The sequence below is a fragment of the Onychomys torridus genome, chromosome 11 (genome assembly GCF_903995425.1).
Source record: "Onychomys torridus chromosome 11, mOncTor1.1, whole genome shotgun sequence".
NCBI classification, from domain to species: Eukaryota; Metazoa; Chordata; class Mammalia; order Rodentia; family Cricetidae; genus Onychomys; species Onychomys torridus.
In genome coordinates, this window is record NC_050453.1 from 31,603,576 (window position 1) to 31,627,858 (window position 24,283).

At 38.8% G+C, this 24,283-nt stretch overlaps 1 protein-coding gene across 1 annotated transcript; it reads left to right on the forward strand.

Moving 5' to 3' along the window:
- Window positions 1-537: 537 nt before the first annotated feature.
- On the forward strand, window positions 538-18,477 carry LOC118593364 (putative dimethylaniline monooxygenase [N-oxide-forming] 6). The gene is made up of 8 exons (XM_036202771.1): window positions 538-768; window positions 7,136-7,324; window positions 8,328-8,490; window positions 10,397-10,539; window positions 11,890-12,089; window positions 14,392-14,747; window positions 16,768-16,840; window positions 17,963-18,477. The coding sequence occupies exons 1-8, from the start codon at window positions 637-639 to the stop codon at window positions 18,303-18,305; spliced, it is 1,599 nt and encodes a 532-aa protein (XP_036058664.1). The 5' UTR covers window positions 538-636; the 3' UTR covers window positions 18,306-18,477.
- The last annotated feature ends 5,806 nt before the right edge of the window (window positions 18,478-24,283 follow it).

Consider the following 24,283-nt stretch of genomic DNA (forward strand, 5'->3'; position numbering starts at 1 on the left):
TCTTATTCCTATGCCACTCAATCCTTCTCTTCCAGGTTTTAGCAGAGCTCTACACCATGAAAAATACAAAGAAAAGGGAAATTTTGCTTTAAGAAAAGTAGCCCCTCCCCCTTTCTCAATTTTGACATTAAAAGCCAATTCTCTTCTACATTTGGAGAGCTGTTGGTTATCTGGGCAGGGGAAAGAAGATGGTTGGCTAAGAGGTAAAATCTCTTAAAATCAGGCAATCAGTATTCACAGAAGTGATTTGATGCAATGGGTTTCGCTTAAGAGGTCCATTTCTAGTTCGGAACCTTGTATTTAACTCTGAACTGGTAGAGAAGTCATTTTTGAATTTCAAGCTACTGAAGCCTTATTTGAAATTCTGAGCATTGGTTTGGTTATCTTCATGGTGCTGCCTGCTGTGGTGGCCACTGACTTGGTCATTTCTTAGAGAATGGAGTAATCAGAAGAAGTCAGGTTCAGTGTCTTGTTATACCAGAATTGTACGTAACAAACACACACTGATAATATGCTCCTGTGTCTTCTTGTGTTAAGGTGGGGATCCTGACACATAAACTTGGCTAATAACTTCAACTGAAAAACCCTAAGCATCAAAGGACAATTTTTTAAAGACTTTTTGTCATATCATCTATCATGGGCAAGAAAGTGGCCATTGTCGGAGCTGGTGTCAGTGGCTTGGCTGCCATACGGAGCTGTCTGGAGGAAGGGATGGAACCCATCTGCTTTGAAAGGAGCAACGATGTTGGAGGCCTATGGAAATTCTCGGTAAGTGGTCCATCTCTAGGACACAAGAGGTAGAATGATGGTTTCCATTGCAAATCACATCTGGTCAGACTGGAAAGCCATATCACAAAAGTCCCAGGTCTGGAAACTTAAGTCTGACTTCTCCTATCACATTAATATTAGGTCACTCAAAACTACTTCACACCAGCAGGGCTGAACTTAGCTGAACCTTAAAAGATGCCTCAAAGAAAGAAGACCACTTTGTGATGTAGTTCTAGTCTCTAGCTCATCAACAATACCATGACCTGTCTGGTGGAGTCCAGTTCTCCAAGAGACAGAGTGCTAATGTCAGTAATTAGCTTAAAGTAATACACTGCCACCTTCCTATATATTTGCAAAGATTCTACCATTCATTCATCTTAAATCCCGACAAAATAGTTTGGAAAAATCCAGACTAGAATCAAATTTTGAGTTCTATTTCCAACTCAGGTTTTCTAGGCAGATCTTAGGCAAGTTGACTACCACACTCTGGAGTTCAAGTACTCATCTGTCAAACACAGAGATTGGAAATTAGGTTACCTCTAATGTGCTTTGTGATTCCAACAGGATATGATTTTATGACTGACTGTGTCTCTCTGAGCAATTATAAATTATTATAAATGTTGATGGTATGTGTGGTTATTGGATTGCCTGTCAACTCTAAATCTGAAGAGAAAAATTATGATCTTTGTCATCTAGTCTTCAAAACAATATGGGCATGAAATGTTTGATATTCATATAACATTCAAGTTTCAAAACCAAATCTGGGAGCACTCCGAGCTTTTCTGCCTTGAATTTTCCAGTCAATGTGACTGCATGAAAATGATACATACTTTTGGCTCAAAGAGAGTGTATCCATAACACTCACTGTGTAGCCCTCTTTCTCTCTCTCTCTCTGTCTCAGTTCTTGCCTACCTGCAATTTTTATTCTCTGATAAAGAATTTAGTACTAATTTAGAATACATCTGTATTCATCTCATGAGATTTTTCTATACTTTTTGTTCCTGTTAAATTCGAAGTATTATGTGAGATATCTAGTCATAGATTTTATTTTCTAGTCTGGAAATTAGGTTGGTTTTGTTTTTTGTTTTGTTTTTTTTTTAACATTCCATTTTCATTCTAAGCTAGAAGTGTTACTAGCTTAGAATAACAGGACTGTCCACAATCCCATCAGCAATAGCTAAATGCTACATCATCATTGGATGTGTCTGTTTTTGTGCTAGTGAGTAGGATGAGAAACGTGACATAATCATTCTTCTACATCAGTGGTTTTAGCCTGCTGATAAAGGGAGTCATAACTTAAGTCCACAACACTTTGATATCAAATAAACAAGAATTCATTTGATAGCAGCACCTTTCATGGGGTAATGACAGAAAAAGTCTGACCATGAGGTATGTAATGGAACCAATCTAAAAAAATACTGAGTATATTCTAAGAGGCACTTTAGCTATCAGATTATTAAAACAGTGAACCTCAAGAATTTGGGATTTCCACAGGATCTCAAGCTGAGAGAATAGCCTAGGCCATTCAGTGAGGAAGCTCTTCTGTAGAGGAAAGAGCTTTACACCCTTACAGAGATGATGATGGGTCAATGGTGGTTGGACCATGCCTTGACTTAAACTGCTGAAATGTGTCTATTCCTGGTCCTCTATTTAAACATCAGTCTCATTTTAGAACCTAGAGATGAACTGAGGTGGAAAAATAACTGGGTCTTCCCCTTTTCTGATTTTTACTATTAATTTGGGTGGCCTAATTGACTTGTTGAGGATAGGTGGACACACCTGGCTTCTTGAGCCACAGACTGTGACCCAAAGTTCAATAGCAGTAGAAATATAAAAACCGTAAGCCAAACTGTTATACAGCTAATTCCCACTCTTACTTTATCCTATAGAATTTTATCATGTTTGATTATAGGTAGGTACCCCAGACCTCACTAGGAGACTACAGATCATAATTCAAAACTATACATATTCTATAAAATAAGTGGCCCAAAGTATCTCAGATAAAAAGTTGTTAACAAGACAGCTACTGAATAAAAAGCTTCTGAAATCTTCATAAGTCAGAAGAAAATTCCTGCAAGATAGCAGTGAGCTGGATCTTAGTGAATGTTGTCAAAGAAAGTAGATAACTACATGATGCAGTTCCAGAATACCATTTCCTTCATGATCTGTGAGTGGTACCCACTGTCATGTGGATGTATTGGCAGTGTGCCAATACCAGTATCATAAGAAAAATCAGCAATCCACGAAATAAAAATGAGAGATATTGAAGTCATCAGCAACAAAGAAGGAATCTGAGTTAGCCATTATCACCACCTCAGGAAGCTTATGTAAGGAAGAAAAAAGTGATAGTTTCATAAGATTCAAAGTTAGACTCTGGTTATCCCCAAGATAGAAGTTCTCTTTTCCACCAAGTTATGTCTATAAGCAACATTCTGCTCAGAGTCCCAGTGGGGGCTGTGAATACATCCAAATACTTGAAACTCTAGTCTCCTCCGCTCATCCCCAAGCCTTCTTTCTTTTCTAAGAAAAGTTGCTTTTCACAGTGTGCTCAGACAGGAATTTTTGAAAAAATGTGTTACATAAGCTTTCATCTTGCAAGTCCCTGCTGTGCAAAAAGGTGTGCAGGAAGACAGAAACCTGATCATTCTGAACTTTCCACTGTATGCTTTTCCTAAGAAATGGAAACCAAATGTGGTTTAAAGAATGGCAGATAAAATGTGAACGAGTTTTAAGTTTCATACATTCATATAGGATGCCACACCCTCAAAAGACTTGGTTAGTTTTACAACAAGAAATTTCTCCCGTGAAAGTACTAACCAAGCTTGACCCTGCAGAACTTCAGTGCATTCAGGGTGGTATACCTCTAACTGGCCTGCTGAAGATGAAGATATTCTAAGGGGACACTTTTATTCCCCAGTCTATCAGACTACTGATAGTACTACAATGGACACCCCAAAATAGAAATTTCCCCCAGGAATCTCATGCTAGGAGAAGAAAAATATTGGAGGCCTTTGTATCTCTGAAAAGAGATTTAATAGTACTGACTGCATGTAACACTTGTTGGACTACCTTGTATGATGAAATGGAAGCCTAGACAATTTTGGGTCAGTGGTGGGAAGGACCTCACTTTGCCCTGGACTGCTTAGATGTGCATAAACTTTAATCTTACTTAAGGACTTATACGATGGACTAGAGGAGGTCACCAGATCTCATCCTCCTTCTTCCCAATGACCACATTGACTAAAGCTCCTTTTTCTGCTTTTTACTATTAATTTTGCTGTTTCAATTGACTTCTGGAGAACCAGAGGCTGAACTTGACTTTTTGGGGTACAGATTATAGCCCCAATTTTGGTAACATGGTCATACACAGCAATTAAATTTTCTCAAGGAGTGAACAGTAGATTACCATAATTTTGGTTGAAAAAAAAAGGAAAACAACAGAGTCAGAATAATCTGAACTTATTTTTCTCACTCATTCGCATATTTACTCGACAGATACATCCTGGGTGTCTACAGTACCGTGTGAGGCATAGCATCAAGTAATAAGTACACTAGGAAGCCAGTGTTTTACATTTTCCTTTATTTTTAAGAATTTCATACATGTATACAACAAAGTATGATCATACCTACCTCTCATCCCTCCTCCAGCTCCCCTGTATCCCTTCCCAACTTCGTGCCTTCTTTGAAATAACCCACTGAGTCATTAGGGCTATCCATATATGCACTGGTGTGGGGCCAGTCACTGAAACATAAGAAACCTATCAGTGGCCATAGAAATGAAAACAACTATGATGTAAGCAAATATGTCTTTAGGGCAATAAAGACAACAGGAGCTTGGTGGACACAGGGATGACTGACAGCTTATGAGGGGGAGAAAGAGAAGACAAGTTGAGGGAAGAAACTTTGAAACTGGAGCTGGAGAGTTTATTTAACCCAACAGAAATTCAACAGATACGCAGAAATGAAGTATGAGAGGCAATAGAAGCAGACTGATGAAAACACACAAAGAACGTTCTGGAATTCACCTCCAGTCCTCCAGTCACTTATGACCTAGCAGAAGAGGGGAGATGCCGAAGCTCTAGACAGAATGACAATGTGTTGATAATGTACCCACAGCTGTTGGTCTCTAGTTCGAGGACAGTCTCTCAGCCATTGTCATAGCTGGAGCTTAATTCCCTCCTGACAGGTTCAAACCACCTCGCATGTTGAAATAAGGAAAGGGCACGCTTTTGGAAGCAACTGTCTATTGTTGTACATTTCTCTTATTTGAGGAACAGCCTCTGAAGAAAATCCCAAGTTCTCTTTTCGTGTTAGGACTGCTTAGACTCCACGCAGGAAAACACATGCACTTACTCAATCTGAAAATAGTCCCAGGCCGCGTCACCTCTTTTTCCAGAGCAGTCTTGGATTTTTAACCACTCCCTGGCCCACAACTATGCCCTCCCTCTTTCCAGTGGACAGCTGAGAAAGCTTCTTCCCTCCTTGCCTCACAACTGACAACAGACAGTGCTGTGAGTACATACAATGGCTCAGACCCCAGAACCTGCCAGGGAGGAGCCTTCACCCTGTTTTCGACCTCCATAAATATTTCCAAGCAAGTCTTTCCAAAGATAAACATTTGAGCCTAAAATTTATGAGAAATGTAGCAACCATGGATAGAGGAAGAATATATTCTCATCTTGAGGAGAGACACTGAGGCCTCGGGCTGAACCCTTCCCTCCCAGAGACACAGAGCTCATGGTCCTTTCTAGATCTGCCTGTCTTGGTCTTCCAGAAGCTTGCCGGGTGAACGAGAGAAGGGCATCTTAAATCAAGCAACAGTGTGACATTGTAATCCCTCTCCTCTGTTACATAAGCATTCCTTCAGGCCTTGGGGACATAGAGACCGCCAGCTCTGAGATGTGTTTTCAAGGCAGCACCCTGTGTATGCTTTATCCTGTCCACACAAGAGACAGGAAATGTTTATTTTCAGTTTAGCTTCCGACTGCTTTTCAACAAGAAGCCACTTTTCAAGGACACAGAGACTTTAGAGAGGAATGCCCAGCAGTGCCATATATTCTAAGTCCTGTGGTTTCCTGTGAATGTTTTTTTTTTTTTTTTTTTGAAGAGTGAATTCCCATAGCTGATGAGTTAAAGACTCCTCAACAGAACTCATTTACAGTTTCCCACACTGTGTTCTCAGGACGGGCCACACCAGTATCCCCTGCAACTTCTTAGAAGAACAAATTCTCAGGCTCCTTGGGTCATATATTAGAGGCAGGGAATGAAAAATTTTGGAAGTAAAACCCAGGAATCTGCAATTGGGGGGATTTTCTTGTGATTCTGATGCACCAAAGTGGATAAGCCACTTGCACACTAGGTCTTGTAGCTAGTGAAGAGGGTACCAATGTCCATGTAGCAACCACGTAAGAGAAAAGCCACCCACTCTACTGCTGTATCCTTGTTTTTTCAAGGTAAGCATGATATCAGATCCCATGACAGCACAGGGAAGAATAAGGAAAATGCTGAGAGACTGCACAAAAAAAAAAAAAAAAACTAATATAGGCTTAATTAGGGCAAGGAGGGTTAATGTGGGAAGAGATCTGTTCTATACAATCCTATGTAAAGAGCTTTCTGTTCTGTATCTGGAAAAAAAGAACACTTTTTCATGCATTTTTACTGAAATTTTTTAATAGAATACAATATGTTCTGATTAAGATTTCCTCTCTCCCAGTTCCTCCCAAATCCCATGCACCTCCCCATCTACCCAGCCCCACACTCTTCCTTTCTCTCTTTAGAAAGCAAACAAGAAAAAAAATCACTTTAAAAAAAAAAGAAGAAAAACACACAAACACAAACAAAACCCATAATAACACAGAATCAGGAACCATAGTATAGGCACAAAAGATCAGTAAGAGGAAAAAAAAAAGCCAAGCAAAGCAACACGAGATAAAACCATTGAGTTTTCTTGTGTTGGTCATCTACTGCTGGGCATGGGGTCTACCCTTAAGTGTGGATAATATACCTAGTGAGACTCCATTGGAGAGAACCGATAAAAAAGAACTCTTAATTTTGAATATTAAAAGGGGGTTGCTCCTGCTGGGTTATCCCTTCCAGCCTTGATATTAAGAGATGTGCCTGCTGTTACTATAACTTGATATGTCATGTTTGTTTGGTATCCCTGGGAGGCCTTCCCTCTTCTGAGGAGAAAGGAGGAGTGGACCTGGGGAAGAGGGGATGGTGGGGGTGGGGGTGTGGCTGCAGCCAGGATGTAATATATGAGAGGAAAAAAGACTAAAAAGGGGGGTGTTGATCAACTAATAATTGAATATTCTCAGAAAAGAGCACCATTCTTGGCTTCATTTTACAGTTTTGCTATTCTTCCTAGGGCCACGCAGAGGAAGGAAGAGCCAGCATTTACCAGTCGGTATTCACCAACTCTTCCAAAGAAATGATGTGTTTTCCGGACTTCCCCTATCCTGATGATTTCCCAAACTACATGCACCACAGCAAGCTCCAGGAATATATAAAGGCATTTGCTCAGAAGAAGGGTCTTTTAAGATACATACAGTTTGAGGTAGGACCTTGTACCCAGTACCACTGGAATACAGGAATGAATTGGAGAAGATGGAAGGCCATGGCATCAGACAGTGTGTGCCAAGTGTCTTGACGTTTCACCAGTCAGTGGTTCTGTTAGACTATAGAGCATTATGCACTCCCCCACCCAAGTCCTCTCAGAAACCATTTAAATGCCTTATGAAATGCTGAAGACAGATATACTACCACAGCCAAGTTCCTTACCTCTCTCTCTTATGCTTGGAAAATCATCTAAAATTCTGTAGTCCATATTTAGGCTCCTGTGGGTTCAATATCAATGAGTTATGCATTGTCCAATCAAATGTGGCATTTGTTAGAAATTATGACATTATGAAAAGAGTAACAACTTAAATGAGCCCTGTCCTTTACCCTCTTAGCCCATTATATGTCTCTTTAATGAGTCTAGGAAGTGTTATGAAGTAGAGCCATTGTTTCTGGAGATGGCGGTAATGTTTCATATTTGTTTGAAAGCCCTGTCTTAATTAATAAGTATTAAATGAAAGGTGCACACAGATAGTGAGGGAAACATGGACAAAAATATGACCTGAGGCTGAATTTAAATAATTATTTTCCCTGGGGTTGTTCCAAACACATAGTTAAAATTTCCAGCTATCATTTTTCAAATTTTTTAAAGGGTGAAAAAGCAAGGCTTATTGAAAAGTAAAGAAACAGCTGCCTGCAGCTGGAGAGAATTCAAAAAGAAGTTGGCCCCAGATGTCCTTTTATTACATTTATCTACTCATTCCATCCATTCATCTATTCTTGGAATTCCCAATGTCAAAAATTGCCTTGATTTATGGTAGTAATATCTACAAACATTAATCATGCTCCTGATACATGCTTATATCATGCTACTGTTATATAGGAAGAAAGAAAAGAAAGATGAAGGAAGAAAAATCCTGCAAGAAAGAAAGAAACATTGAATTATAGAAGGAATTACAGAAGAAACGTAGAAGAAATTCTTTTTTCTCATTTTCTTTCAGACCCTTGTTTCCAGTATAAAGAAATGTTCTAGCTTCTTGACCACTGGCCAGTGGGAGGTTGTTACTGAAAAGGATGGGAAGCAAGACTCTCTGCTCTTTGATGCTGTAATGATTTGTTCAGGGCATCATGTGTACCCCAATATGCCAACTGACTCTTTCCCTGGTAAGCCTGAAATATATATAATAATAATGGGATTTATAGGCAAATAACTAGGGTGGAAGCATACCTTTCTACATAATTGTGTTTAAATTGCCAGAAACACCAAAAGAAAAAAATATTTATGTATGATGATATGAAAAATATAATAACTTGTTCCCCAAGTCCTGAAGTCCAAAGACTGTACAAATCAGAGATAGACATGAGTTCTTATGTCACAGATGATAATGCAAATTTAAGTCCTAACACACATGGGGTCTTTGAACAATCATATCCAAAAATGTGGGGTTCTGCCAGAAAATTAAAGTAAGATTCATATTTTGTCTTTATTTATAATTTACAAGTGAATTTTAATAATCTCAGTGTTGTGTTTGTTAAGCATGCATAAATTTATATTTTGATGTTTGTGTATATAAATGTGTATGTGTGTGTGAGTTCATATGTGTGTATGAAGAATAGTAGTACTAGTTGTTGTTGTTGTTGTTGTTGTTGCTGCTGCAGCAGCACATCCAGTTGCTGTCTTACTTTGCTTTTCTATTGTTGTGATAAAACACTGACCAAAAGCAACTTGAGAAGTAAAGGGTTTACTTCAATATATAGTTTATAGTCCACTGTGAAGAGAAATTTTGGCAGGAACTCAGGACAGGAACCTAGAGGCAGGAACTGAAATAGAGATCATGGAGAAATACTGTTTATTGGCTTGGTCTTCTTGGCTCACTGAACTTGCTTTTCTGTGCGATCCAGAACCACCTGCCTTGCTGCGGTGTCTCTACGCTGGGCCCTTCCATATCAATCATTAGTCAAGAAAATGCTCCACAAGCTTGCCCACAGGCCATCTGATGGAAGTATTTTCTGAATTGAGGTTTGCTCTTCCTAGATAACCCCAGCTTGTATTAAGTTGACAAAAATACTAACCAGAACAGATGCCATCCGAAAATGAAAATGATCAAAGAAATACATGCACTTCCTGCCTTCAATCCCATTGTTTCATCATCCCTTCCTTCTACTCTCCATCATTCCTCCCCGCCTTACGCTAATTTCTTCATCTTTTAATACATATAGCGTGTACCAAAAGGACCAAGCAGACGCCATAACAGGCTGCTCAGTCTTCTCTCAGAGATCAGGCCTCAATTTCAGTTTCTTGAGACTTGAGCAAGCAGTTTCTGGGAGGGCCATGACATGGTCCTTGCAGTAGCTCCCTTTCTGCATGTACTCTGACTGCTCCAGGTTCAGCCATTTGTTTACTGTCTGGGACCCCTCACCAACTTAGAGCTACATGCATGGGTCAAAGGGAACATGTGAGGCCAGCCAGCCCCCATGGCAGCTCAAGGACAAAGCCTAGGACTTGTCCAGGCCTGCCCCAAAATAATAACTGTAACCCCCAACCAGTAAATTTAAAGGTTATATACCCTCACCCAATCATATGATGCCAAGACTTGTACCACCCTGCTAGAGGTTTTTCTCTTTAAAAACCCCTCATTCTGAGAGCTCAGAGTCATCCTCCTCCACCTACTGTACCAAGTGTTGGATATGGACCAAGCCTGAGCTTGCATGATATGAATAAACCCCTGTGTGTTTTGCATCGGATATTGGCTCTGTGGTGGTCTTGTTCAGGCATCTCTCAATATGGTCACAACAGTACCACCCAGGAATATTATTGTTAGTAAATAATTTAAAAACACACTAAGCATTTAGCATGTACAATAACTCTTAGACAGTATTTAATAAATTTATTATTATTATTACTATTATTAAAATGGAAATAATAACATCTCAAAGATTTTAAGATTCCCCAGAAGTAATCATTTTGGAGTTTACTGGCAAAACTCACTAAACAGATAAGTGCATCTCAAATATGGGATTTTTTTTAAATGTGAAAACTGAGTCTTGAAATTTTTGAAAATCAATTTAGGCCTAGAACACTTTGAAGGCAAGTGTCTGCACAGCCGGGATTACAAGAGCCCAGGAACCTTCCAGGGGAAGAGGATCCTCGTGATCGGCCTGGGAAACTCAGCAGCTGACATCGCTGTTGAACTCAGTCGTCTGGCTGCACAGGTATGTGACACAGAGGGTCTTAGGAAATAAAACTAGACTAGAAATATGCCATTATGTAAGCACTGGGGGCTGGGGACAGGGTTTCCGAAGCGTATCACCTGCTTCAGGAGACCTTCCAATCATGAGGATTTAAGTGAGCCATTCTTTTGGAGAGGGAAGAAGTTTGTTCTGGTGAAATGGAGGCAAATGTCTGTGTGTACACATAAGTGAGTATGTAAACCTTTACTTTTTGTTCTGATTTTATATTTTAACAACTTTCATATCAGCTGGTTCTTAGTCAGGCTCTATCTTTATTTATTGAACAGTATTTCTTACCACCTACCATGTGAAAGACACTGCTTGCCAGTCTAAAGCTCTGGAATATCACATGATCTGGCTTTTACCATCATTCATTCATTCACTCATTTGGAAGCAAGCATTCAACAAGTGCTGGGCATTTATTGTGTGTCAGAACTATGTTAAATTAAAATTAAAGATATGGGTTACACTAGATTATGACTTTAAGGAACAATCAGTGGGTGAAGATGGGTGGTAGGCATATGAACCATCTCCAAAGGAAGTGATGGGTGTCCCCGTGTAATTAGGTGTGGCAACAACAACACCAAGAATAGACAATGTAACTCAACCTGGATAAAGTCAAGGAGAGCTTCCAGGGGATTCAAGTTGTTGTGACATGTAGACCCTAGAGAACCTCAGCATGTTTTCAAGCAAGCAGATACTAAACAAGTTAACTCCTAAAACAATGAAAAGAAAGCTTTGTTGTTGTTTAAAAAAAAAACTAAGAATCCCCTTAAGTTATCACAAAGATAGTAAATATACCAGCAATTGACATGGCAGGCTTCGATAGCTTCCAGAGCTTAAGATGAATAGACACTCTGTGTACACATGTGTAGGGAAGACTAGAAAAGGAGAGGAAGGACAGACAGCAGCATTAAATCTGTGGCATCTCCTCAATCTAATTTCAGCTACTTATTTGGCTCAGTTCCCCAATTCAGCCCAACCTCTTCTACTACCCAGAGCAGCTGGGGCTCATTCAGTTGACTAGTCTCTACCAGCCATCTTAGTCTATGAGCTCATAAAAATTAAACCAAGCACAGTTGGCTATAGAGGTCTCTTATTCCAGGTGTTGTGATTATAATTCTTTGAACATCTTTATATCAGTCCTTTGGAGTGGCAAGGGAAGACTCTTACCCCTCTCTATGTAGCATGTTCATCTAGACTCATCGGTTAGAAAGTGTTCCTAACTGGATAGTGAAGGGAACATATATATATATGCCTCCCGAGAACTCTGCCATGTTTACTTATTTGTCATGGAAGGATGTTGAAATCTGTGTTGTCTCTCCCAACCAGGTCGTTATCAGCACCAGAAGTGGTTCCTGGGTCATGAGTCGGGTTTGGAATGATGGGTATCCTTGGGATATGGTATATGTTACCCGCTTCGCATCCTTCCTCCGGAGTGTTCTTCCTTCATTTGTCTCTGACTGGTTGTATGTCAAGAAGATGAACACATGGTTTAAGCATGAGAACTATGGCCTGATGCCTTTAAATGGGTATGACAAATAGTACATATTTTATCATCCAATCTAGGATAGTACTGGTTCGGGTTATTCACTTCTACCTCATTCTTACTTTCATTATCCCATTGAGTCTAATGGGATTAAATTAATAATTTCTCAGATGACACAGTTTAAACCAAAGGTTATGTGTCAGTCAGAAATTAGTCAAGAAATGTGTGTGGATATGCAAAGTGAAGGTGGATGAGATAAACAGTCATCCAATAAGCAGAATTCATTTAGCTACAATCCATTGCATAGAACTTAAAGAGCTGAAAACACTCAAGTTGGATTTCTTGAAAATAGCTATGTTTCTTCTGGGAATCCCGTGTCTGTGGTGTGACACCTTGCTCAGCCTTGGTGCAGTGGGAAGGGGCTTGGACCTGCCTAGGCTCAGTGTGCCGGGCTCTGCTGACTCCCCATCGGAGACCTTGATTTTGGGCATGTGGGGTGGCTTGGGAGAGAAGGCTGGGGGGGGGGAGGGAGGAGGAGGGATATGTGGGTGGCATGTGGAGTGAGTAGAAAATTATCTAATAAAGAAAAATGGAAAAGAAGAAAGAAAATAGCTATATTTATAGGTAAGCAATGACATCCATAACAATGTCTACCTCTGAAGACAGTAATATTTCAAAAGATAAATATACATTTTTAATTTAATTTGTAAATTATAGAAATTTACAAATATGAATTCTTTTCAGTCTTGGATTACCTAATGTGCTTTTAAGACCATCTATCAATGTACTATAAGTCAATGTGTCTCAGCAAGTAGGATACCCAGAGCAGGAGTGGACAATCCCTTCCACGTCCTGCATGTTTTGAAAGGCAATCAAGAGGCACAGAATGTGTAAAGCAGTGGAGCTTGATAGAATTGATGTGACCCATAAAATTAGTTAGATTCAGCTCTTTACTTCTTGTGCAGACTGTGCTCAATACACACTAATTAGGGAAGTGTTGTGGATAGAAAAATCAGTATATCCATGGGGGGAAAAAAGAATATTTGGTGGGTAAGAAATGTTTCACAGTGAAATTTTTTCTTCTGGCCTATACTGGCCAAAAATTTCATTTTTTTCGAGAAACATGCTAAGGAAAAGTGAGGAGGAACTGTAAGTCGGAATACCAAATACCATGTTTAAGAGCCAGAGGCTCCTTCCAAGGCTTTTCTCCTACCCAGACTTAAGGACTGCTCTGACTCTCAAGAAAAAGTAATGTTGAATTTATATGTTTAGAATTTTGTTTCACATAAGAAAAGTTCCCAAATTTGATCTGGTTAAAATGTTTTATCTTATAAGAGTAACTACAAATTATATTGGGGCTTTACCATTTAGACAAAAAAAAAAAATAGTTTGGGGAAGCCACTCCTTCTCGGAACTAAGCTCCCCTTTGAAAGGGTTCCAGAGACCCTAAACTGCAGTTGACACATTTTCATTCCTCCCTTGGTTGAGAGGAGGACAAGGGAAGGAAATGGGTACGTTGTGGTCTTCTTGTTAGCTACCTACTAAGGCAAACGGGAAGGGGACATTGTTATAGAGGGAATATCAGTGTGGAAATACAGAAATAAATACCAAGATTCACAGTGTTTGTGTGTATGTGAGATACTTAGAGAAAATTCTGAAATCTTTGAAGGAAACTTAAGTCAAAATGAAATATGTTTCACAAAAAAATTTCATTGCCATATTTTGGCAAAGTACAATACAAAAGGTGATTTCTTTCTTTGTGAACACAAAGAAGTTGATGGAGAAAGACCAAACTTGGTGGTAAGATATCCCATCATCAAAAATCTGATGATGCCATGCAAGGCCTTTGAGTTATAATAGTAGTTAACATGCAATGTTCTTGTCTGTGTTTAGTACTGTTTCAGTAGTTAGTCATTCAGTGATAATATCCCTGTGAGAGCAATTTTGTCATTATCCCAGTTATACATATAGAGAAGCAAATATAGAGCAATAACAGCTGATAGGAGATGTGGCTAGGAATAAATATTTGTTGTCTAGCTTTAGAATCTTTATTATTAACTAATTTGCCTTATCTAGAATTCATTTTTACTCTTATTTGGTGAGTCTCCAAAGAGTATAAGTACACATAATGTAATTTTGTTTCAAAGGGGAATCAAGAAAGTTTCAGACATAAATTCTTGGAAATGTTCATAAATGGGAAAGGAATTCCCACAAGAGAAGAGTCTCTTGTGACCCTCATGTTGGTGCATAACTGATCAAATAGGGTTGCAATGGTGTGGGCTGTTACAGGGATTTCAGGGAAATGACTGTTACAGTCATGGTGCTTGCCTCTCACATCTGCACAGTCCCCTAAGGAAAGAACCTGTGTTCAATGATGAGCTCCCAGCCCGCATCCTGTGTGGTACTGTGACCATCAAGCCCAGCGTGATGAAGTTCACAGAGACCTCCGCTGTATTTGAGGATGGGACTGTGTTTGAGGACATTGACTGTGTCATCTTCGCAACAGGCTATGGTTATGCCTACCCCTTCCTGGATGACTCTATCATCAAAAGCAGAGACAATGAGGTCACCCTGTACAAAGGCATCTTCCCACCTCAACTGGAGAAACCAACCATGGCAGTGATTGGCCTTGTCCAGTCCCTTGGGGCTGCCATCCCCACAGCTGACTTGCAGGCACGCTGGGCTGCTCAAGTGTTTGCAAGTATGTGGGTCATTCTATTTTTCATTCACTAAGGCAATAATTGCCTACTATAAGCTGATGACTGTGCTAGGGATCCAATGGGAACAAGACAGGCACGCAACTTGACTTTACAAATGGGGAAGGAATGAGGAGGGGAGATTACCACAAGACAAGTTTCAGTGTGTTCTGGTAGGGAGAATTGGTCTGGGATTTATTCCATCTAAAACAACATAAATCGAGCCATAAGTACGAGGAAATGCACTGAATGTATGAAGAACCAGAATCATTTTTTAAAATTAAAGACAGGTGTGTCAAGAAATGGAGAGAGAAATGAAAGCATGGAGGAGACTTAACAAGCTATATTAAGAGGTTGGGGATTTAGCTCAGTGGTTGAGCACTTGCCTAGCAAGCCCAAGGCCCTGGGTTCAGTCCTTAGCTCAAAAAAACAAAAACAAAAACAAAACAACAACAACAACAAAACATAAGGACATGCTATATCAAAGAACTTGACCTTTTGACAATGGAGTTGGGGAGAGTTTGTATGTAAGATAAAAGTAACAGGGAGATAACTGCAGTATTCAAGTACAAATACTGGTGGGGTTCTGGGCCAGGGGTGATGGGCATGCCAGAAACCTACCATTACCTCTGTGTCAACATCATGTCCCTCTCACACTGCTGAAAGTCTTCCCTTCCTTCTCTTTCTCTACTATACACTACATGGTCTCAAGGGACTACAAGAACTCTTATGTGAGCACATATAGGTTACATGGAGAGAGGCAGTGACTTGAACACACTGATTTAATGGCTATAATACTATTGATCATTATGATTATGAAAAGTGCCCTTATTCGATGGCTAAAAAATATTAAGCAACACAAGTATAACTTCCCTAACATACTACTGATTAAAAACTTATAATGAGGAAAATATTAAAACCACAGAATGAGTTTAAACTTCCTAAAAAAATATACTGTGGATACATATGCTTCTGTTTCAAATATACTATTAAGAGTGATTATTTAAAAGTATTGTCATAAAATCTTGAATAAGGACACTCTCCTGTACCATGCTTCTATTGTCTTTTATTCTTAAAAGCCCAACAGTGTACCCAGAGTCTGATTTTTTATGACAAGGTTGGATACAATTCATACACCTAGAAAAGTTACATTAAACAAACAGCACCATTTATTAATTTGACACATAGTCATAGAACATCTGCTGCATGTGTACATCTGCCTTATCACTTACTTAGATCACAATTCCAAATCAAACAGACAAAAATTCTGATCCCTCTCCCTCTAGTAAAACACGCAAATAATGGCCACAGGGTGCTGTCAAGTAGAGTGAGACACTCACAGTGTCAGGGTGGTGTTCATGTACCACAGATATAGTAACCTTCTTCCATTGTTTCAGCAGTGAGTAAATTACAGCCAATCACAGTGATGAAGTTTGTAAGAAAGCCAAAGCTTTTCAGACATCCCTTAAACATCCAGCTGAATGCTGACATTGGAATCCTGTGCTTCCTCTTATTATCTACTTCACTTACCATGGACTTTAGTATCAACTGTTGTTCCAGATTATTACTTGAGGGAGATTTTAATGGGAGGATAGAGACAAGAAGCATAAACACAATTACCCCATTATATGCAATGAGGTACTGCAGAGGTATGCTGAGGACAGGCTCTTCATGATGTTACACAAACATCAAGAAGGTTGGGTAACTTAAAGCTACAAACATCTCTGCTGGGATCATTATATACAGACCAGCTTTTCCATCCCCACAAGTGCATTTCCCTTCCAGGTCTCCCTATTTGTGAACTGTCATTTGGCTCTAACACCAAAGAGAGCTCTCCTTAAGACAAAACTTTTTTATTAAATAAAATCACTTTATTATAATGAACACACAAATAAAAATATCACTCTGCTAAATTAAGGTAGCCACTCAAACACTTTTTAGGGATTTGTTTCAAAAATAATGAATCCCATCCTGTGTTGTTATAAAGGACTAATGTCATTGTCTTTTTCCCCATACTCTTTCCAGACACATGCACCCTGCCAACTACAAATGAAATGATGGATGACATCAATGAGAAAATGGGCAAGAAACTCAAGTGGTAAGCAATTACACTCACTAATCAAATGAGTTCTAGTTTTTTCACTGTGCATAAAAAATATCAATAAGGTCTTTAATGTTGCCAATGGAACAATGGTTCATTTTTTTTTAATCCTGGCGATTACTGATCCACATTAGATAAGAAAACACTCTCTGCCCCTGTAAACTCCAGAAAGAAAGATTTTGCCCTCCAGATAGCTGAGGTCTGCAAGTAGAGGTGACATCCAGAGGCTGCCTAAAAGTGAGACACACCTGGGTGCCAGAGCCATCATATACCACAAAAGAGCAGTTCAGAAACCATGGGATTGTCTGGCCCAAAATGTCCATGGTAATGAGGCTGAGGAATGGCTCCATATCTTTCCCAAAAGCAGCTTTTCTTATAGAAAACTAACTGGCTGGAAATTGAGCAGTAGAATCTGATTTGCTGTTGATAAATTCAAATAAAAACTTACATCCAGCTACCTCAGTATATTCTGGGAAAGAGTATTTGCCTCCAAATTCAATACATGCATTCAAGCAGATAGAACGTCCTTTATGTGGCTAGGTGTAAATGTACTTTTTCAGGTTAATTATTCCATGAAAGAAAATTCCTTTCAAGTTACCTATCAAAATCTGTTGAAAGTATACTTAAATACCAAGTCACTGTTGGATAAGTCAACAATTGTATAGGAAGTTTGTTTCCTCTTTCCAGTCTCCAACATACTATTTAGTGAATGTTCCGGGGTAGACATCAGCTCAAGGGTCTAGAGGAGAAAAGGAACGGAACCGTTAGTCTCCACTTAACCTCATCCAATTCAAAGGGCATATCCGTATCTCAGAGGTGAGCATGTCCAGTGCTCATGCTTCCTTTAGAAGTGAATACAAATAAGAAGAAGGAGAGAAAAGCTTCAAATGTCAGTGATAATCTGCTCTTTAAGTCACATGAGGCCACTCCAACTGAAAGGATGACATGATTTATCTTACTGCACTCCAGCGGCATTGAAACTATGCAAAATCTAAACATCAAATAAACCTGCATAAGCATCTAACACTGGCAGATGAGACATGATGTTCAAGAGACATAAATTACAGGATTAATGCTCCGTTTGCAACTGTGACAATCATTTGGCTTTTTTATCCTCAGGTTTGGCCAGAGCCACACTCTGCAGACAGATTACATCACATACATGGATGAGCTGAGCTCCTTCATAGGGGCAAAGCCTAACCTACCCTGGCTCTTCTTGACTGATCCCCAGCTGGCCCTCGAGGTGTTCTTTGGCCCTTGTAGTCCATACCAATTTCGACTGATGGGACCAGGAAAGTGGGATGGAGCCAGAAATGCCATCTTGACCCAATGGAAGAGGACAGTGAAGCCAACCAGGACAAGGGCTGTCGGGGAAACGCAGAGACCCTGTCACTTTTATGACTTGTTAAGAATGCTTTTCTTACCACTGATCCTTCTGGCTGTTTTGTTCACATTTTATTAATAACAAAATCCTTCAAGTGCCAGAGTCTAGCCTGGAAGTGTAATCACAGAGGACAACACACAAACACATGTAGGCACACACAATCACCAAGGGCCCCTCCTTTCCTTCCGGCAGATGTGAAATGAATCCTGGATCATTTGACTCAAAAGATAAATAAAATGGAAAATACCCAGCCTATCTGTTTCTGATGAGAATCTTTTCTTTAACAGGCTTTTCACATGTTGAACTGAAGTTTGGGGTATTTGAGATAAGCAGGGAGTGGGGAAATAAAAGGGAAATTGAAAAGGCATAAACAGAGTTTCAGGCTACACAAAGTTTAATAAGGTTTGTAAGGGGTGTAATATCATATATTACAGCATAGCAACCAATATGTTTTTCACAATACTAACTGAAGTACTTGACAATAAATGAATATAGGGAGGTGGAGTTGTATCAATACAATATATTAAATAAAATGAACACATAGAAAATTCCTAGGAGGAGGTCGAGATGAGTAACACAGTGACCTGGTGCCTGTCTGGCATGCACAAGACCCCGTATTCAATCCCCAGGACTAGAGAAGACAGGAAAACATTCCCACTATGAACTTCAAAACCTCACTCGTGAATTCCATCAAAAATTTGAGAAATCAATGGTACAAATTATGTAAAGATTTATCAGAAAATGCAAAAGGCAGATTATGCACTGATTAATTTTATGAGACTGCCATTATTCTGAAACTTAAGTCAAAACCACAAAACATAAATCTAGATCAATATCCCTCATACCTATATACACATGTATACATTATTAATAAATGCAAAATAAAATATAACAGTATATAAAATGAATAGCATATCATCAAGTAAGACATTTCAGGAACAGAATGCTGGCTTCATGGTTAACATAATTCACCTTACTAATAAACTAAACTAAAAATGGGAAAACCATATGAGCTAAATTAAAACATTTTTGATGCAATAAAAAATGCAAAAACTGGAGTTGGGGACTTAGCTCAGTGGTAGAGTGCTTGCCTAGCAAGCGCAAGGCCCTGGGTTCGGTCCTCAGCTCTGGCAAAAAATATGCAAAAACTCCATTAAAATTATAAATTGAACTCTATCAAGATTAAGAATAGTTCCAGTACCCCCTTGGGGGAAAATAGTAAGTATATAGATTTCTTTGGCAGCTATACTAATTTTACATATAATAAAAGCAAAATGAATATCCCAAACTATCAACTTGGAGATATAGAACACAGAAGAAAGAGTTGGATTTGAGGAAAACAAAATCTGTAACAGTCTATCTCAGTAAACAAGAGGTTTAAATAACTTTACATTACTTGGTCCTGAGGAATAGCAGACACGATCATAGCCTTTTTCATTTTTACTAACCAAGGAAATAAAAACCAAAGGATCACTGAGGAGTAGCCAAGGGCCAGAAAGCATGCTGACCAAAGAGACATTTCATTCTTAGCATTGGGAGCCTTGCCTGATTAATGTGAAATCTGTATTTATGTATATTTGTGGGTTCAAGGTGTATGATCAAATCTGATGTAAGGACTATACAAAACAAAGTCATTAACAGTAAAAACAAACAAACAGCCAGGTGGCAGTGGTGCACACCTTTAATCCCAGCACTCGGGAGGCAGAGGCAGGCGAATCTCTGTGAGTTAGAGGCCAACCTGATCTACAGAGTGAGATCCAGGACAGGCTCCAAAACTACATAGAGAAATCCTGTCTCAAAAAACCAAAAAAAAAAAAAGAAAAATCTCTTTACCTGTCCATTATGGACCTGAGTCTAACAGGTTAAAATGCTCTGTTCTGTGTCTACTGACACAAAAGAAACCACAAAACTAATGTCACACTTGGCTGCAAACTAGCATAGATTAACATATTGAATATTAAATAAAATAATATATATCATCACTGAGATCATAGAAATTCATTTTTTATTCTCTTCTCTGTTATTTTTTATACTATCATGTCTGAATCATTTGCAAATATTTCTTCATTAATCTCTTGGGCATGTTTCTAACTATCACCATTATCCTGACCTACTTCATAACAAGGAAATCAAAGCTTCAGGCAGACCAAGGATTAAAAGTAAAGCTAATCCTCTTACACCTTGTTTCAGCATTCTTTCCAAAAGAAATCCGACTACCACTTCCTCTAAGCAGCTCATTTGGACACTGAGAACCAAAAGAACATTTCTGTAACACCACCTCCATGTACCAGGCTTCATGTATGTATGAAGTGCATAACACTCTTCATAAATGTGATTAAATGCATTATATCTGTTTTATTGATAAATGTACATGTAATACATATATATGTGTGTATACACACATATATAAAGCATACAGTGAACATGTGCATGTGTATATACCTTATACACACACTATTAATACAAATAAATATGTTGAATCTCATCTATGAGAAGTGCTTCCTACTTCACATATAAAAAATGTTAAATGTGCATTTTCACACACATAATATAAACAATGTGTGTATGTATATTTTTATGTAGAAAACAATAAAAATTTTATCAGGAGTCAGAAGAAGGGGTGAAGGGAGTCAGTGTTCTAACTCCAGCAATACTCAAAGGTCACGCACATTTAAAATCTATGTCTTGGACTGCAGATGTGGTTTAAATATCTCGTGATTGAACCTGGAGTTGATACATCCTCCCTAGGTAGTCTTGTTTCCTCTTCAACCATTCTTTAGACACACCAGGCATTCATGGTAATGTTACTTTGTTACTTCTTTCTTTTACTGAAAATGTGCTTTGGAGTGTTCCATGTCTATATGTACAGATTGATCTCAGATATTTTACTTTATATTATTTTACATCATGATGTGTACCTGGGGCACTTTAGTAACAAAGTAAAAATGAATTTCTATGATCTCAGTGATTATATATATATATAATTTTATTTAATATTCAATATGTTAATCTATGCTAGTTTGTAGCCAAGGAGCCTTCAGGTAACTGATGATCTCCAGCATTTTCCCAGGGTGGTGCTCATTCATTCTCAGAGACAGGAACCAGCCCTGAGCAACAGAAAGAGCCTAGTAAATGCCAAGTGTAAATTCAGGAGCCACAGTTACCTGCTCGACAACCAGAAGTAAAGTATCCAATTGACTCCAAGCTAGAGTTCTAATGACCTAAATATTAAAATGCATAAAGTGAGTGAGCAATTGACATCACCCTTCTAATTGAGAAGACCTAAAGTGCCCCAGGCACACAGCATGATGTAAAATGATACAAAGTAAAATATCTGAGATCAGTCTGTACATGCTGACATGAAACACTCCAAAGCACATTTTCAGTAAAAGAAAGAAGTAACAAAGTAACCTCACGTTGTTTCTCACTTATGTAATTGTACATGTATCTGTGTACAAATATACACATGTACAACATATATGTACAAAACATATATGTGTACATTCATATAATCATAGATAATTATATAATATAAATGTTAGGCATACATAGGAAGCCAAATGTCAACAGTGGTTTCCTCTAAAGATTAGAGTAGGACTGGGAAGAGGTGGGGCAGCTAGGGACTGTTATTTCTTTTTCTGTTTACTTTTTCATAGTTGGGAATTTTCTACGAAAATATTTTCATGTGTGACTTGTGTTATGTTTTTAAGATTTATTTTATTTTTAATTATATGTCTGTGTATCCATGTGTGGGTATGTGCATGTAAGTTCAGGTGCCTGCAGAGGCCAGAGGCTGCCAACTCTCTGGAACTGGAGTTACAGGCAGTTGTGGACCACTTGATGTGGGTGCTAGAAACCAAACTGGGGTCCTCCTCAACAGCAACATAATCTCTTAACCACAGAGCTACCTCTCCAGTCCCTTGTGTTATGTTAGCTAAGAATTAACTTTGAAAAGACATGTCATTGTGTGTGTGTGTGTGTGTGTGTGTGTGTGTGTGTGTGTGTGTGTGTGTACTTGATTGCTCCTAAGGCAGAGATGAGAAATAGAAATTTATGTCTTACATGAAATCCAGCCTCAACTGATACTGTTTTCTTCCTTTGTGGATACCCTGTATTGTGAGCAACCAAACCTGTGTTTGGAAGCAGAAGAGGTTTAGCATAATCTTTTTCTTTTTCTTCTTTTCTTTTTTTTTTTTTGTCTTGTTTAGTTTTTACTCAGTTTTCTATAACAGTAGTTACTGAGGTATGCTGGAGAAGGCTATGGTTAGTGAGTTATGTACTAACTGGAATGCACTTTATCAAAACACACAATTGTAAATTAACAAAATGTTAAACCAAGCCTGTGGGTAAGCAATAAACCCACAGCACTCACCCTGTGAATAAATATCCAAGGCCAGAGATACCCAGAATGATAGATGCTTTGACCCATAAGAAATAAAGGTTAAAATAATGAAATCACATAGGATCCTAGTAACTTGTGTGACTGATGATTCAGGATAGACCACCAGATAAATCCTGAGATGGAGAACACGGTGGCACAGGTTTTGGTAACACCAGCCACCTCCTCTTTCTTCTCCACACTGCTACGGGTATGACCACAGCATACACATCTTCAAAGCCCTTTAAAAGTCTTCTCATTACCTTTTGATAGCAGAACTGCTATAAAAAAATAGAGATGAGGAGAAACTCAGCATGAATTTCTAGCCAGCTTTACACAAATATTAACCCTTCTTAGATCTCATTAAATGTTGATGGAGAAGTCATGGTTTCATGGAGACAGGGAGCTATAGTTTTGGGGTCAACTTAGGTACCCAGAAGAGAAGACCTCAGAGAAATGTTTGCTCTGACCCCCTCTTGCCTCTTGTGGTCCCTTCCCTCACCCTTCATCCTCTCCAGGCAAGCTGAAAGAAACACAACTCCTCTCTCCCAAGGGAAGTCATGAAAGCCAAACACTTTCCCCAAAATCAGTCATATAACTTAAAAATATTACTCAACCTTTATCCCACTTGTCTAAAATTTGATCTCAAGGAAATGTCTGACCTTGTCTTGTCAGAGAGAAGGTCTGATGAACCCCATCTCAGAAAGTGTCCAATCCAAGGTCAAGAGAGAAGGAGTCGTGCACAGAGAGACCAAAAAGAATCTAAACAGACAGGCACTGCTGAGTTCTCCCTCCTTGGTGCATTACTCTTACAACATATCCTTTTGTCTAATCCTCTTTCTACATGACTGTCCACTCTTCATCAAATCTCTGAAAATGGAGAGTTTGCATTCATTCCTTATGTCATTGTTTTCAAAACAATCACATCATACAAAACTGTGATCATATCAATTTATATGCCTTCTCTTCTAATTGCCTCCTTTTATAGGAATATTAGCCAGGATCGCTTAGAAAAGACGTGAAAGAAATTATCCCTTTTTCTGATCCTGCATTAGTTATGACTTCTGCTTCTAAATTTGAAAAAAAAAATGAATACAATGAACGTTTAGTCTACTTCAAAAAAAAAAAAAAACCTGCAGTCAGTCACTATGGCAACACAAAAACGTATCCACAAAAGAATTACAATAGAGTGTCTCTTTGCTAAGAACGTACTCTTCAAGATCATTGCCACATTTGCGAGTGATCATACTGCATTGTTTTAAGAGAAATGATTTTTCAAACTTTTTCACTAATTTACCCTGGTGGTTTAAAACTGGAAGAAGAACCATGACCATCATTTCTGTACACTGCTTGCTTTTCTTGCTCAGTGTTATCTTTGTCAGATGCATGCTTTTTTTGTTTATTTTTTGTTTGTTTTTGTTTTCATGACAGGGTTTCTCTGTGTAGTTTGGTGCCTGTCCTGGATCTTGCTCTGTAGACCAGGCTGGCCTTGAACTCACAGAGATCCACCTGGCTCTGCCTCCCAAGTGCTAGGATTAAAGGCATGTGCCACCACTGCCCAGCTAGATGCATGCTTTTTACTGCATAAAATTTCATTTCACTTTTTTTCATTGTGTGAAAGTTTTCTTGATAGAAGCATGATACAATACACTTAGCTACTCTTCACCAACAAGCATTT